General features: G+C 39.5%; 1 protein-coding gene across 50 annotated transcripts in view; it reads right to left on the bottom strand.

The window, feature by feature from the left end:
* Positions 1-13,433, bottom strand: part of LOC114690096 (muscular LMNA interacting protein) — a 264,668-nt gene that overhangs the window by 152,449 nt on the left and 98,786 nt on the right. For 11 of the 50 annotated variants that reach the window (XM_037210929.1, XM_028864789.2, XM_028864749.2 and 8 more), the window contains exon 2: positions 4,181-4,573. In XM_037210929.1, the coding sequence (XP_037066824.1) occupies positions 4,181-4,573 (393 nt within the window). Of the gene's footprint in view, positions 1-4,180; positions 4,574-6,668; positions 6,825-11,172; positions 11,346-13,433 lie in introns of those variants that run through there. The other 39 variants (XM_037210921.1, XM_028864691.2, XM_028864711.2 and 36 more) reach the window with 11 other exon arrangements.

Below are 13,433 nucleotides of genomic sequence, written 5' to 3'. Positions count from 1 at the left end.
CAGCAATAGAAACCCTAACTAGAATTTGGTACCAGACAGAAATTGGTACCAGAGACTGGGATATTGCTATGATAGGCCTGACCATGTTTTCGTTTAGACTATTATGGACTTTGGTACTTTGGATGAGGAGCATAGTGGAATGCTTTAAGCACTGCTAAAAAAAAAAAAAAAAAAAAAAAAAAAAAAAAAAAGACAATGGTGCAGAAAATCATTTGAACTATGTGGGGCTGGCTTAAGAGGTTTCAGAGGAGAAGAATTTTAGTATGTTGCCTAGAAATTGTTCTTATAATATTTTGGTGGAAAATGTGGCTATATTTTGCCCTTTTCAAAAAAGTCTGCCTAAGACTAAAGTGAACAGTTTTGGATTAATTCCACTGGCATAGGAAATTTCAAAACAGCCTAGTATTGACTCTGTCAAATGGTTATGAGTGGTCACTCTTATGAAGATTTGTAATGAAAAGGAGTAAAATCAGAAAGTAAAAATACAAAATGTATAATTTGAGGACAAAAGGAGCACCAGGAGCTAAGTTCTGTCTTCAAAAAGCTAAACAGATTAGGAAATGGAATAAATGAACCAAAGGCTGAGGGGCCCCCAGCTGGATCAGGCCCTCTGAATAGGTGAAACAGTTGATTGGCTTGATGAGTTTGGGAGGCAACTAGGCAGTGGGACCAAGTCCTGTGCTCATTGCATGAGTTGGCTGTTTGAAACCTGGAGCTTATGCAGGGACACTTGGCTCAGTCTGGGAGGAAGGGACTGGACCTGCCTGGACTGAGTCTACCAGGTTGATCGCAGTCCTCGGAGGAGGATTTACCCTGGAGGAGGTGGGAATGGGGGGTAGGATAGGGATAAGGGGAGGGGGTGGGAGGCGGAGAATAAGGGAACCCATGGCTGATATGTAGAACTGAATGGTATTGTAAATTAAAATAAATAAAATTTAATAAATAAATAAATAAAAATAAAATAAATAAAATTTAAAATAAAAAGAAAGAAATGGAATAAATGGAGTAGTTACCTCAGAGTAAGACCCACCCAGCTAAGTTTCCAACTTGTAAAAAGGAATTAAAGAAAATCTTAGAGCTGGGTGTGGTGGTGCATGCCTTTAATCTCAGCATGCCAGACATACTTCTAAAAACATATTTAGGATATACCAAACCACAAAATTTATATCAGTATTTTCAGAATATACTAAGTCAATAGGGAGCAAAATGTTTAATACAAATGAAGTGAACATGAGCTACATCTTTATGGACTTTACAAACTGTTATGGGAGATAAGACTGCAAAACAGTAACAATGTATGCTGTATTTGGGCCATTTCAAAATTATGTGTTAAAAAACTATTAGAATTGTACAGGGGGAGAGGGCACTCAAACAAACTTCATGGGTTAGTATCTGAGCAAGGACTTCAGAGATGAATAGAATGTGAATTTAACAATTTTTGGGTTTTTTCCTATACCTTAGTGAAGCCTACTTTCATACAAAGCACTTCTCTAAAGAAATTAACAAGAAAGAAGCTTTAATTTCAAGTTATTTCCAATCTAATTAAGAAAAAAAGAAAATCAATTATTAAAGGTTGAAAGAAATAATGGTAGAGATTTTCTTAAATCTCCCATCAAAGAAAATCACAAAAACAGAGGAGCGCTAACGCATCTCTAGGAATTAGTCCAGCTAAGGCTAAGCATCAATATCAAACAACATGGATGTGAGTTCTGAGAAGACATCATTCAAGAGAGCAACCAAGAGATCAGCAATGGATGAGTGGGCTGTTTGTGCTGAGTGGTAGTTCATAAGAGTTGAAGAAAAACAGTGCAAGATGAGGCTAGATTAAGAGTCTAGACTATGGAAAGGGCAGAGGTCAGTGAAGAGTTGAAGTCATTCTTTAAGAATACTTCGTTTTGCCGGGCGGTGGTGGCGCATGCCTTTAATCCCAGCACTCGGGAGGCAGAGGCAGGCGGATCTCTGTGAGTTCGAGGCCAGCCTGGTCTCCAAAGCGAGTTCCAAGAAAGGCGCAAAGCTACACAGAGAAACCCTGTCTCAAACCCCCCCCCCAAAAAAAAGAATACTTCGTTTCTGACTAACCAGTAATGCTAACTTACAGGTAGTTCCACATATGGATTCATTTTTCTTTATAAGGAAGACTAGAGATTTACTTCATTGACTACATTTCTAAATGAAAAAAAAAAAAATTAATGTTGCTAGTATCTAGCAACCCAGTCTTGGGATTTGTTGTCAAATTTTCACAAACTCCCACTACTATCTTAATTGCTGCTCTGGTCATTTTTTGTTACTTTATGCTTTTGAGTAGCAGCTATCTTATTTTATGATCTATGTCATCTCAGAAAATGAAACAGAAAAACAAGTATCAGTTTCCTGACATCAGAATCCAGCACCGGTCTATAGCTTGTAACCATAATCTTTAGTTACTAATCAACAAGGTTGGTCTCTACCTTTTGGTTTGGCACTTAAGTGACTTCATCTATCTAGGAAACAAATATTGCAAAGTATGAACTCACCATATACTTTGACCTCTCTAAATTTGATTACACAAAATCAGAATAACTGGCCAGTTCAAAGAAATTAATCTATTAACAGGAAAAGAAGAAATAAAATCTCCAAATTTCTTCATAAAAATGTTTCCTTTACATTTATTGTTATCTTATCAAAGTGGCCACATTCAACTGTCTTCCCTGGCAACGGAAATCTGACATTCCTTTTGCTTGTCTATCAATTTTTCTGAGGCGAGAAAGCAATATCCAAGTCTGTACTGCCTGTTGAAAACACCCTAAGTTACATAACTACAGTACTTTGTTACAGTACCTCACTGAGAATACATTTTTAAAAAGTAATATTTTAAGGGCCAAAGAGATGGCTCAGTGCTTAACAGCACTGGCTGCTCCTGCAGAGAGCCTGAGTTAAATTCCCAACATTCACATAGTAGCTCACAAACATCTATAACTCCGGTTCCAGAAGATCCAATGCTCTCTCTCTTGCTTCCACAGGCAACAGGCAGAGTACACAGACATATATTAAAAAAAAAAAAAAAAAAAAAAAAAAAAAAAAAAAAAAAAACACCCATATCCATAAAATTTTTTTAAAGAATGAAAGAGATGTGTGTGAGAGAGGGGAGGGGGGAGTTTTATATTTTAGATCCAAAATAGCAGTACTCCAGTGATCATCTTCCATTACTAACAGGCAGTGGATTAAACTGGATGCTTGAAAGTAATAAAAATTACAACATCATGATTTAGGGAAGGCTGCAGGAATAGACGTGAGTGACAGTAAATGTGGAAGACCTACTCTACCATCTTGCTAAATCCTAATATCACAAATGACCAATTCACAAACCAAAAAAAAAAAAAAAAAAATGTCCCCTAAGCTACTATAAGCGTTTGGCTTATAGAACCTAAATGGGATGTCTCGGAACCAGCTCATTCTCCACTGTCAAACAGTGAGACCTCTCCCTGCAGCACCTTCAAAGTGAGCCTCCATGTCCCTGGCCTTCTAGTCACATCTTGCATTTCAGAGGCACCTGACATTTCAGTTATACTCAGTAGCCAGTCAACATCAGAATCTTCCCATGACTTCCTTTAAATTCTTTTCCTATCTCTTTTGCCATCACAGAATGGGCTTCTCCTACCACACTATTGGCTCTCCACTTTAGAGGATGCTTCTGTCTTGCTGATAAATTTCAGAGTGGGATATTCTCCCTAGCTTCACTGAAGTCAGTTCTGTCTTAGCATATTCCAGAACCACACAGATAGATACATGTGGGGAAATTATGTCCCTTACATACTCTTATTTCCTGGCCTCTCCTTTCACTACTCTTCTGTTTCTTTACTCCTAGGATACACGTAATGCTTCTTAGATATTTCATGTTTGAAACGTGCTTCTTGAAGAACCCAGCCCTCAGCCTTCTCCAAAAATTGCTCAAAAGGAAAAGACAATATTTCCCCAAATCTACTCTAGCTAAATGTGTTACTTTTTTTGCCCAGTTGATTCACAGTATAATTTTCCATCTCATCAACTTCTCAATGCTTATTTACACTGTTATTGGTTGTGGTCTTGAGATCTGCAGGTTTTAATATAGTTTTCTTTGACTGTCATACACTCCTTAAACTGGAAAATGTTTGCAGACACCCACGACAAAAGATAATGAAAAGGACACTCCCACGAAACCTACCTGTCCATGCTTTTGCTGAGGGGCCATTCCATGAGGAATTTTGGGATATGTTGAGGCCTTGAGATCAACGTCACGTACTTTGGGACGCACCACATCAGAGGCCAGACTGGAAGAAATAGCCAGAGACTTGGGCCGGGTAGCTATGTTGCCGGTTCCCCCCAGGGTGCCTTGTTCACTTTGTCTGCTTGTAGCTTCATCTTCCCCATCAGAATCCACAATAAAAACATACTCTGCTTTGAAGAGGTCGCCTTTCTGCATTCCTTGTGGTTCGTTCGTATCAAATTTCTTTCCTTGTGAGTTCCTTCCACTGACCTCCGAGGGATAAGCCAGTATCCTCTGGTCTCTCTCCTGTTGGCTGTCACAGCTGAAGGTCATATGGCCACTGTACTCACACTGCAACAAATGTAGGGAGATAAAAATGCTGACTTGGAGGTAACAAAATGCATCTTTTTGTTAAAATATGCTAAAAAGTTTAAGTGACTCATTGAAAAGTTTTAAATACATCAAAATACCAGGCTTGCCTGAGAGAAATGGCCTGAAACACATGCTTCCTTTTATGAGCTCATCTGTTTGTACTGCCCCAAAGACTTAGAGTTCAGACTTAATATCAACAAGTAAAGCTTCCTGCTTCCCAGGAAATCATGAGGAAGGGAGAGCAGAAAGAAACCAGAATGGCAGAGCAAGAAGGGTGATCAGTGAAGATAGTCACAAAGCAGCTGTCATGTGGACAGGACAAGGTTGTTAGCTAGTTATCAAACAACCAGCATATCCTTTACCAATAATGGTGTGTGGGGGTCCTATTAAAAAAAAATTTCTAAGCTTTTGAAAGAAAAGGTAACCTTGACACAAAATACATCATTTATCAGAATAAATAATCCAAGCTAGTTGGAAGGAGCTCATGAGGAGGACTGTTTTTAAGATACAGGGGCTGAAGAGATGTGTGAGTGGGTAAAGTGACTGCTTTAGGAGTGTGAAGACTTGATTCTGGTCCTTAGCACCCACAAAAGAAAAGCTAAGTGGCATACACATGTCTATAACACCATCACTGAGGCTCAGGGGCTTGCTAAGCACCCAGTCAGCCACTCTAGCCAAAGTGGTGAGCTCCAGGTTCAGTGAGAGACCCTGTCTCAAAAGATGTGGCAGAAGAGCAACTGAGGAAGACATCCAGTGTCCACTTTGGGCCTAGACTCATGCCAACATCGACAAGATGTACATGCCCATGTATAAAGGAATAGACAAATTTAATATAAAATGGGTTTCCTTTTCAGTACACTATTTCATTTTGAACTGTCATTTTTGAACTGGGACTTTTCAATATTTCAATACATTTTTCTGTGAATATTCAGAATGTTTACGAGACCCAAATTGATATAGTTTTATCAAGCTATCAAATTTCTTTTTCTAAAATAACAGTCATGGACAGATGGTGCTTGAAAGACCCAATGCCAATTTCCTTGTTTTAATAACTATTCTATGACTGTTCTTTTTTTAAGCAACTTTTCTATAATGCTCAAATTAGTTCAAAAGAAAAAAGTAAGTCACTAAATCCTAACAAGTTCAACTATGGTGGTCAGTTTAACATATGTTAACATGTATATGTTGCATGTTTAGAGACAGAGTCAAAAATTAATTAAATATAACTGAACTGAAGAGGTAATTTATAACCCCAGACCATACTGTTTGGCTGCCCCTGATACTGATGCAGTCTAAACGACATGGGTAAAACTTGTCTGATGTGGCTTTCTCCATTCTCTCTTTACTCTAATGTAGAGTCTTTCACAGCATCCACCACTACCTCAGGTTTCACCACACACTCTTCCTGTCTCTGCTCTCATTGTCTCCTCAGTAACTAGTGAGTCCTGTGAGCTGTTATTAGCCACTTGGAATGTGTTACTAGACTGATCCTCTGAGCAAGATACTTGAGGTCATTATTATTTTCTTCATTTATAAGATGAGTTGAGACTATCAACTTTTGAGATGGAGAGATGGATCAGTCGTTAAAGGTTAGGCTTACAAACAAAACAACAAGATAATATTAACTTTCTTAAAGATGATAAATGTGATGATACACACACACACACACACACATACATACACGTACAAAAAGAGAGAGAACTTGGAACTATGGAACTGTGTCTGGCTAGGGTAAGCTCTTGACACATGACTTATTTAATAAGGTTGAGATAGCAACATGTTTGGGGACACATAATAAGAGACATAATTGTTCAAATATATACATTATACATACATCTGTATATGCATACATATGGTAGTCCTGGAGATGCAACCCACGTAGCTCAGGCTAAGCTTATGTTCCACTGTAGAACTAAACCCTCAGCCCTCAGAAGCATATTTTTAATCATCCTTAGATTTCACGATCATCTTACTTTAAACAGAGGAAATACACATTGATGAAAATTTCCAAGTCGTTATTATAGATAATTTTAGACTGTAATTCAAAAATTTTAAAGAAGAAAAGTAATCCTACCCTATTTACTCTTTCTGGACTCTTATCACTTGGTTCCTCAGGAATTTTAACAAGGAATTTGGAAGTGTCAGCCAACTGAATGTGGGTTGGTAGTCTTCTGACAGTGGGGACAAATGTGAAGATCAGAGGTTTGGCTTCAGAATCTCCAGGAGAGACCTATGAGATATGCAAGAAATTAGACTTTCAGCCTTGTCAAGGGTTTGTCTTGACTTTATTCTTCATGTTTCGTATCTATCTCATTCACTTTGATAAGCTGCCTGCTGTCCTGTATTGATGCCAATAAAATCTACATAAAAATATTCATACTGCATGAGGACCCCCTTTAAAACTCCCATAGCAAGGAAAACAGTCTGTCCTGGGGAGGGGAGAGTAGCACAAAGCAGCAACCTGGAAAGCTATTCATCAGACAATAGCTAAGTCCCTACTGTGTGCAGAGAGGTCATTCCAAACACACAACCTGGTCTGCTTCAAATGTGTCATCTATCCATTTAGCCTTAAGGTAATAGGCTTGGATTATGGACTTATGACCAACAAACATGCAAGAAAATTCCAATATGCATATTCATGCTAAAGTGTGGACTTAAGGTGAAAGATGTCTAGCAGAACATCAGCTCCTGCACTACAGGATGTGCCTTCTTATTCATTTATACTTAATTTACTTAAAAGTAATTTCATTAAGTGCTTGCTTTGTGATCTCAGGAGGAAAAGCAGTAATAGTGAATAGGAAACAGTCAGCAGACTACTCACAAATAGAAACGGATATGTATTCAGTGCTAAAGGACCTGTGTTTCCAGATCCCTGAATCTCACACCTATCCCCACACCTCATACCCTCCCCCCCAAACACACATATCTGTTCTCCTCCATGCTCTTCAGTTCTACTGTGCTGCTGCTGTCACAGTTGGCACTCACCTGGGTACACTGCCTTATTCTTGCTTATTCCACAAAGTCTAATCAACTTCAGGGACTAGCAATTTAACAATGAACAAAAATACCTACTACCATGAATATAACCAGCGGAGGGAGGAGAGCAGTAATAAATAAATGTGCAAAATATATAGTATTTCCCTGAGTGCTATGAAGATTTCTTATCAGGCTTCATAGAAGCCCATGAAGAAGAAAACAGTGGGTCAAACTTGGGTTCATACTGATAGTGATAATGATAGGAAGAGTTAAATTCTAGAGTTTTTTTTTTTTTAGGAAAATATCTAATTGGCAGTGAAAGATAAGAGAAAGACAAGATTTAAAATGACTATAAAATGTTTTATCTGAATAATTACAAGAAATAATAATCCTTTCACTAAAATAAGGAACCAAATAGGTCTAAGTAGTTTGAGGATAGAGTTCAAAACCAAAGGGATGCCTCAATGGTCAAGAGAACATACTGCTCTTGCGGAGAGGATCTGAGTTCAGATTCGCAGTTCACAGCCACCTGGAACTCCAAGTTCAGGGGAATCAACACCCTCATCTAGACTCCAAGGCACCAATGCTCACACTTGCACAGACCACACAGGCAAATAGACATATAGACATCTTTTCTTTAAAAAAAAAAAAATTTCAGGATTTGGTGAAAAGATTGAGAAATGCTTAAGAATGCCTGGAAAGAGCCACTTAGTCATAACTCGGGGAGGCTGGCAATCTAACCATCCTAAAGGAAAACCAGGCCTACCTCGCCTTCTGTGAAACCACTGTTTGTATGAACCGGATGTTCTCATTTTCAGTAGAAGGCCAGGTGCCATCTAAATTCCTGCCATGCACCAATTCTGACACTTGGTTTTCAACACATGTGGGTTAAAGGGAAACTACCTAAGCATTTGAACCTTCAGTATTAACTGTGCATGTGCTCTATTTTGATCATTTTTAAACGCCATATTTTACTCTAAAAAAGTAAGAAGTATTCCCACAAAAATAATAGTATAGAAATTCTGGATGACTATGAAGTCTGGACCTTGACCTTGAGAAGATGATCTGAGAGCCACAGTGACAGTGGATGACTTCATACCCCAATCACCAGTAAAAAGGTCTCTATTCTTTCTTTTCTCCTGCCTTCATTCATTCCTTTCTCTCTCTCTCTCTCTCTCTCTCTCTCTCTCTCTCTCTCTCTCTCTCTCTCTCTCTCTCTCTCTTTTGAGAGAAAGTTGATGAAGTTGTATGGGTTGGAAGGGGAATTATCTGATAGGATTTGGGGAGGGGAAATAATATGAACAAAATATAAACTAAAACTTAATATTTGCCATTAACCCTTAAGATAGCCAGGCAGAGTTCACAAGCAGTAGCTCCTCATCAGAAAGTAGTAAGTCGCTTTTTTCCTTAGTGGGAATAAAGGTTAGACCTCTTATAAAGCTAGGAAAAGCCATTAGGCTGATCAACAACACATAATGCTCCAGACTTTCTAGATTATTCTAGGGAGGGTTAGTTACATATCTAATCTTGTCATCGACCTTCTGAGATGGAGAGTGGTTGGGAAAGGGATATCCCTGAGGATATTCAGAGGTTAAACTCTGTTATCAATTTGATAGGATTTTGAAATCTTTTAGGAGACACACCACTGGTGTGTCTATGAAAGTGCCTCCAGAAAGGCTTGACTGATAGGGAAGGATGCACCTGAGTGGGCAGCAGCATCCAGTGGACTGGGGTTCCAAACAGAAGGAAAGATAAAGAAGCCAGATCAGCAGCAGCATCCATCTCTTTCTGATTCCTGAATGAGGGTACTGTTTAACAGGCCGACTCACACTCCAGCTGCTGTGCCTTTGAGAGCATGTTGAACTACACATTCAAACCACAAGCCAGAATAAACCCTTCCTCTTTTACATTGCTTTTTGTCGAGTATTTGGCTACAACAATGGGGGGAAAGTAGCTACAGTAATTCAAACAATCATCCTATCTTCTCATTTGGACAAAATGGTAATTTGATAGGAATCAAGAAAGGAGTGATCGTATGTCCAGGTGCTTAGACCTGCCCTCATTTTCCTATGAAATGTGTTGGTCTACCTGAAGTCTATCCAAAAGAAAATAAATAGTTCTATATGAAAGACTTCAGTGTAAATACCCCAGGGTTACAAACCCATAGATAATTAATGAACGGCAAGTAGCCATACCTTCTAAAGCATGTACAGTGATCAAAACTTACTCCTCCAAATGCCTTACACAACTGACCAGTTCAATTAGTCTTATCTCTAAAGTAAAAATATTCTACAAGTGATACTTCACAGCCTATAGACTTTTTAAAAGTTGGAAACTATAATTTTAGTAAATAAAACAAGAACCAAGTATAAAGAGGAGCCAGTGCAAGAATGAACAGGATGGGCTCTTACCAGAGTGCCACAGAAAATTTCTAAATGTGACTGCATGATGAAGAAGGAGGTTGCCTTCAATTTTATCATTACTTTCTCCCCATGGGAACCTCTGAACCTCACGTAAAATGTTTTCACCAATGTAAGAAAACAATTCCACTTCCTTATTTTAGTTAAAAAATAAATGATGTTTCAAATACATATATAGAAAGAGATATATACCTATATATGAGAGACTATATCTATATGATTATGTATGATTTATATATATATATATATATATATATATATATATATATGATTAAAGGCTTATCTCCCTGGGTTACTACTGAATAGAACTAAATTCAGGGATTAATTCCTGTCCCTATACACATTCCCAGAACATCAGGAAAGGGCGACCCTTTGTTATTTACTTTCAAGGAAGCAAAGCAAAATTAGCACAGGCCTCCTTTCATCATCTTTATCTATCACCGGTATCTTACCAGAAATCTAAGGTTCACTTGAAAAGACACTGCTGATTCCCTTGTTCGGTTGAGAAAAAGCCATTTACCATTTACTGCATACTGTGTGGCAGATCCAACGGAGCCCCAAAATGAATTGCTATGGTGACGAAAAATCATTTTCCAACAAAGCAGAAGCAGATGCGAGCTAATGGCATTCACTTCTTAATTGCCAATTAACACTTTCAGCTGCCAATGCCAGTTAAACATCTTATCACTGGGAAACTATTTTAATGACAGAAACAAGAACTAAACGGATTAAAATAGTATCCTAAGTTTGGCTTGAAATACCCCAAATCTGTAAGACTGACCCCTTCTCACCACACAGGCTAGTAATGTGAGAAACTGTCTTACAGGCTGCATGCTCCTTTGCTCAGCTTCGGGCTGTGCGCTTTTGTTTCTTCTATTTCCCTAAAAGTTCTCTCCCATTCACAGCCCCATATTGACACCCGCAGCACAGAGGGCCACTAGCCTCTTACTAAGAAAAGGCGTTGCGAGCATTCTAGCACTACGCCAAGCGCATCCTTAGCATCCAATGAACAGTTTTGTCTTCATCGGTTGCCGGTTTCTCTAACTGTAGATAACATCTCATTTCGATACACAGACAAATTGATCAGCACCCAGGTAGCTTACCCTCACACCCTCTGGCATATACCAGGAACACGGTGCCTTTAAAAGTTACTGAAAGCATTAAGCAAAGACTTCCTTTTACCTTGGGTGAGGTCTCAATGCTCTCCGCTAAGATGCAGGAGGTCATTTGGAAGTAATTGTTCCCGCAGTCACTCAGAAGCCCCTGTACTGGAAGCATTGATTCATCACATAAGGGAGTGAGCAAACCAACGACTGAGGTGGGAAGAGAGCCTGTTACTAAAACAACACAGGCACACGCACGCGCGCATACACACACACACACACACACACACACACACACACACTCGCATGCACCCACATGAATATGCACACATACATATGAACCCACATGCATATGCACACATGCACGCACGCGTGCGTACACACACACACACACACACACATACACACACACACACAGGTTGGGGGGGGCAGAATCTAAAAGGAGAAGCAGATTCTTCGCTGCGTTGGATATTTTTCATCTCCAAAGATTTGTTTTGACAATTTTTACATTTGGAACTTCACAAGAGGTCACACTGACTGCTAAAATGGGATCAGTGGAAGTGAAAAATTGCCACCTATATATGTGCTTGCCCTCTTTTCCTCTCATGCATGCAGTCCAATTATGTATTCTGGGAAAGGAAGGGAGAAGCCAGATTGTACAGCAATGAGAAGCTGATTGAAAGGCCCTGGCATCTGCCAGTCTCGGTGATCAGTTGGCCACACTTGCAGAGAACATTCAGAGGCACAAACACACGCAAACACAGTGTCTAAATAAAGAACTGGAAACCACAGTGATCATTTTGGGGAAGTCAATCATTTCAATGACGAGTCCTTGGTGTGTGATCGGCAGTCAATGATACAGGAGCATCCAAGTGACTCAATTTTTGCTGTTAAACAAAAATAGTTCTAAAATAGAACTTGTTACCCTATAGTTGTCAGAACAAAATTCCCTTCCAGTTTCTGGAAGATGGTGGCTATCCTGATTACAATAAACAAGTCACAAATGTTTCTCATGAGACTGGCTGTAGTCATCAGCTTTGAGTATTTCTATTTTCTAAGCATTGAGTTTTTTCTACAAATCTTACTATCTATATTTGTGCATAGGCAGTGAAAGATGCGGTGTGGAAGGTGCTGAGTATATACTGAATGCTATGCAAAGGAATGAAGATTTTACTTCATGTACAGTTACAGCATTTAACACTTTCAACATTATCAAACACCTGAATTTATGAAAATAGTGAGTACAATAATTATTCAAAGTGATTTTATTAAGAAGCGGGAAAGCTATTGCAAACATTTGTACATCTTGACCTAGAAATGGGCTGAATTTCTGAATGTAAGTGCTGTTGCATCACTAGAAACATGTATCTTCTGACATTTACACTTATGGAGACACAAGAGGTAACGTGTAGGTGATGCCGAAAACCTTTCATTCTCTCTGAGAAAATAAATCTGGTATATAAATAACAAAGAAAGGGAAGAGAGTTCTGAAAAGGACTCCCATCTCGTGGTTCTTGCAGGTCACTGCACACCGCACCATCTGGGGCACGTTTCGAACTGCAGTTTCTGTTTGAGGGGTTCTGCAATGGAGTCTCCGCACCTGCATTTTCAACAAGCTCCGTGGTCTGGTTGTGCCCTGTTTCTGGTGTGTTGCCGTCCTCCTCCACTTCTCTGTTGCTCTGATAAACACCATGACCAAGAGCAACTTGGGGAGAAAAAGGTTTATTTGGCTCACAGATCCTGATTGCAGTCCACCACTGAAGGAACTCAGGACAGTCACCATGGGGAACACTGCCTACTGGCTTGCTTCCAGGCTCCCATGCCACTAACTTTCTTATACCTCCTAGGACCACCTGTCCAGGAGTGGCACTGTTCATAGTGGACTGGACCCTGTGATATCAGTAGACAATCAAGAAAATGCCACACAGACTTCACTACAGGACAATATAATGGAAGCATTTCCCCAGTTGAAGTTGGTTCTTCCCAGGCGATTCCAGTTTGTGTCAAGTTGACAGAAACTAACCAGCACAGAGGCATTCTACTGACTGTTCAAAGTTCACAAGATCACAGATACTTGCAGTGAATTAATTGCAATAATTTGGCTATACCAGGAATGGGGAAATGGTGTCCTGCCAGCTTTAGGAGAACTTACTTAGCAGGTAGAAGAGCTTTAAGGAAGCCCTTGTTGGAGCAGCAAGAGAAGAGAGTGGCAGGAACAGTCACAAAACATGGGACACAAGTCAGAACATTGGCCAGAGGACCTCAGAGAAGTTCTGAACTGCTCACCTGTGAAATGCAAAGTATAGCACTGTACCACAGAGGATTGCAGTCAGATTAAGC

Source organism: Peromyscus leucopus, chromosome 14 (genome assembly GCF_004664715.2).
Source record: "Peromyscus leucopus breed LL Stock chromosome 14, UCI_PerLeu_2.1, whole genome shotgun sequence".
Taxonomy (NCBI): domain Eukaryota; kingdom Metazoa; phylum Chordata; class Mammalia; order Rodentia; family Cricetidae; genus Peromyscus; species Peromyscus leucopus.
The sequence above is the reverse complement of the archived record's forward strand: the minus strand, read 5'-3'. Positions and strand labels throughout refer to the sequence as shown.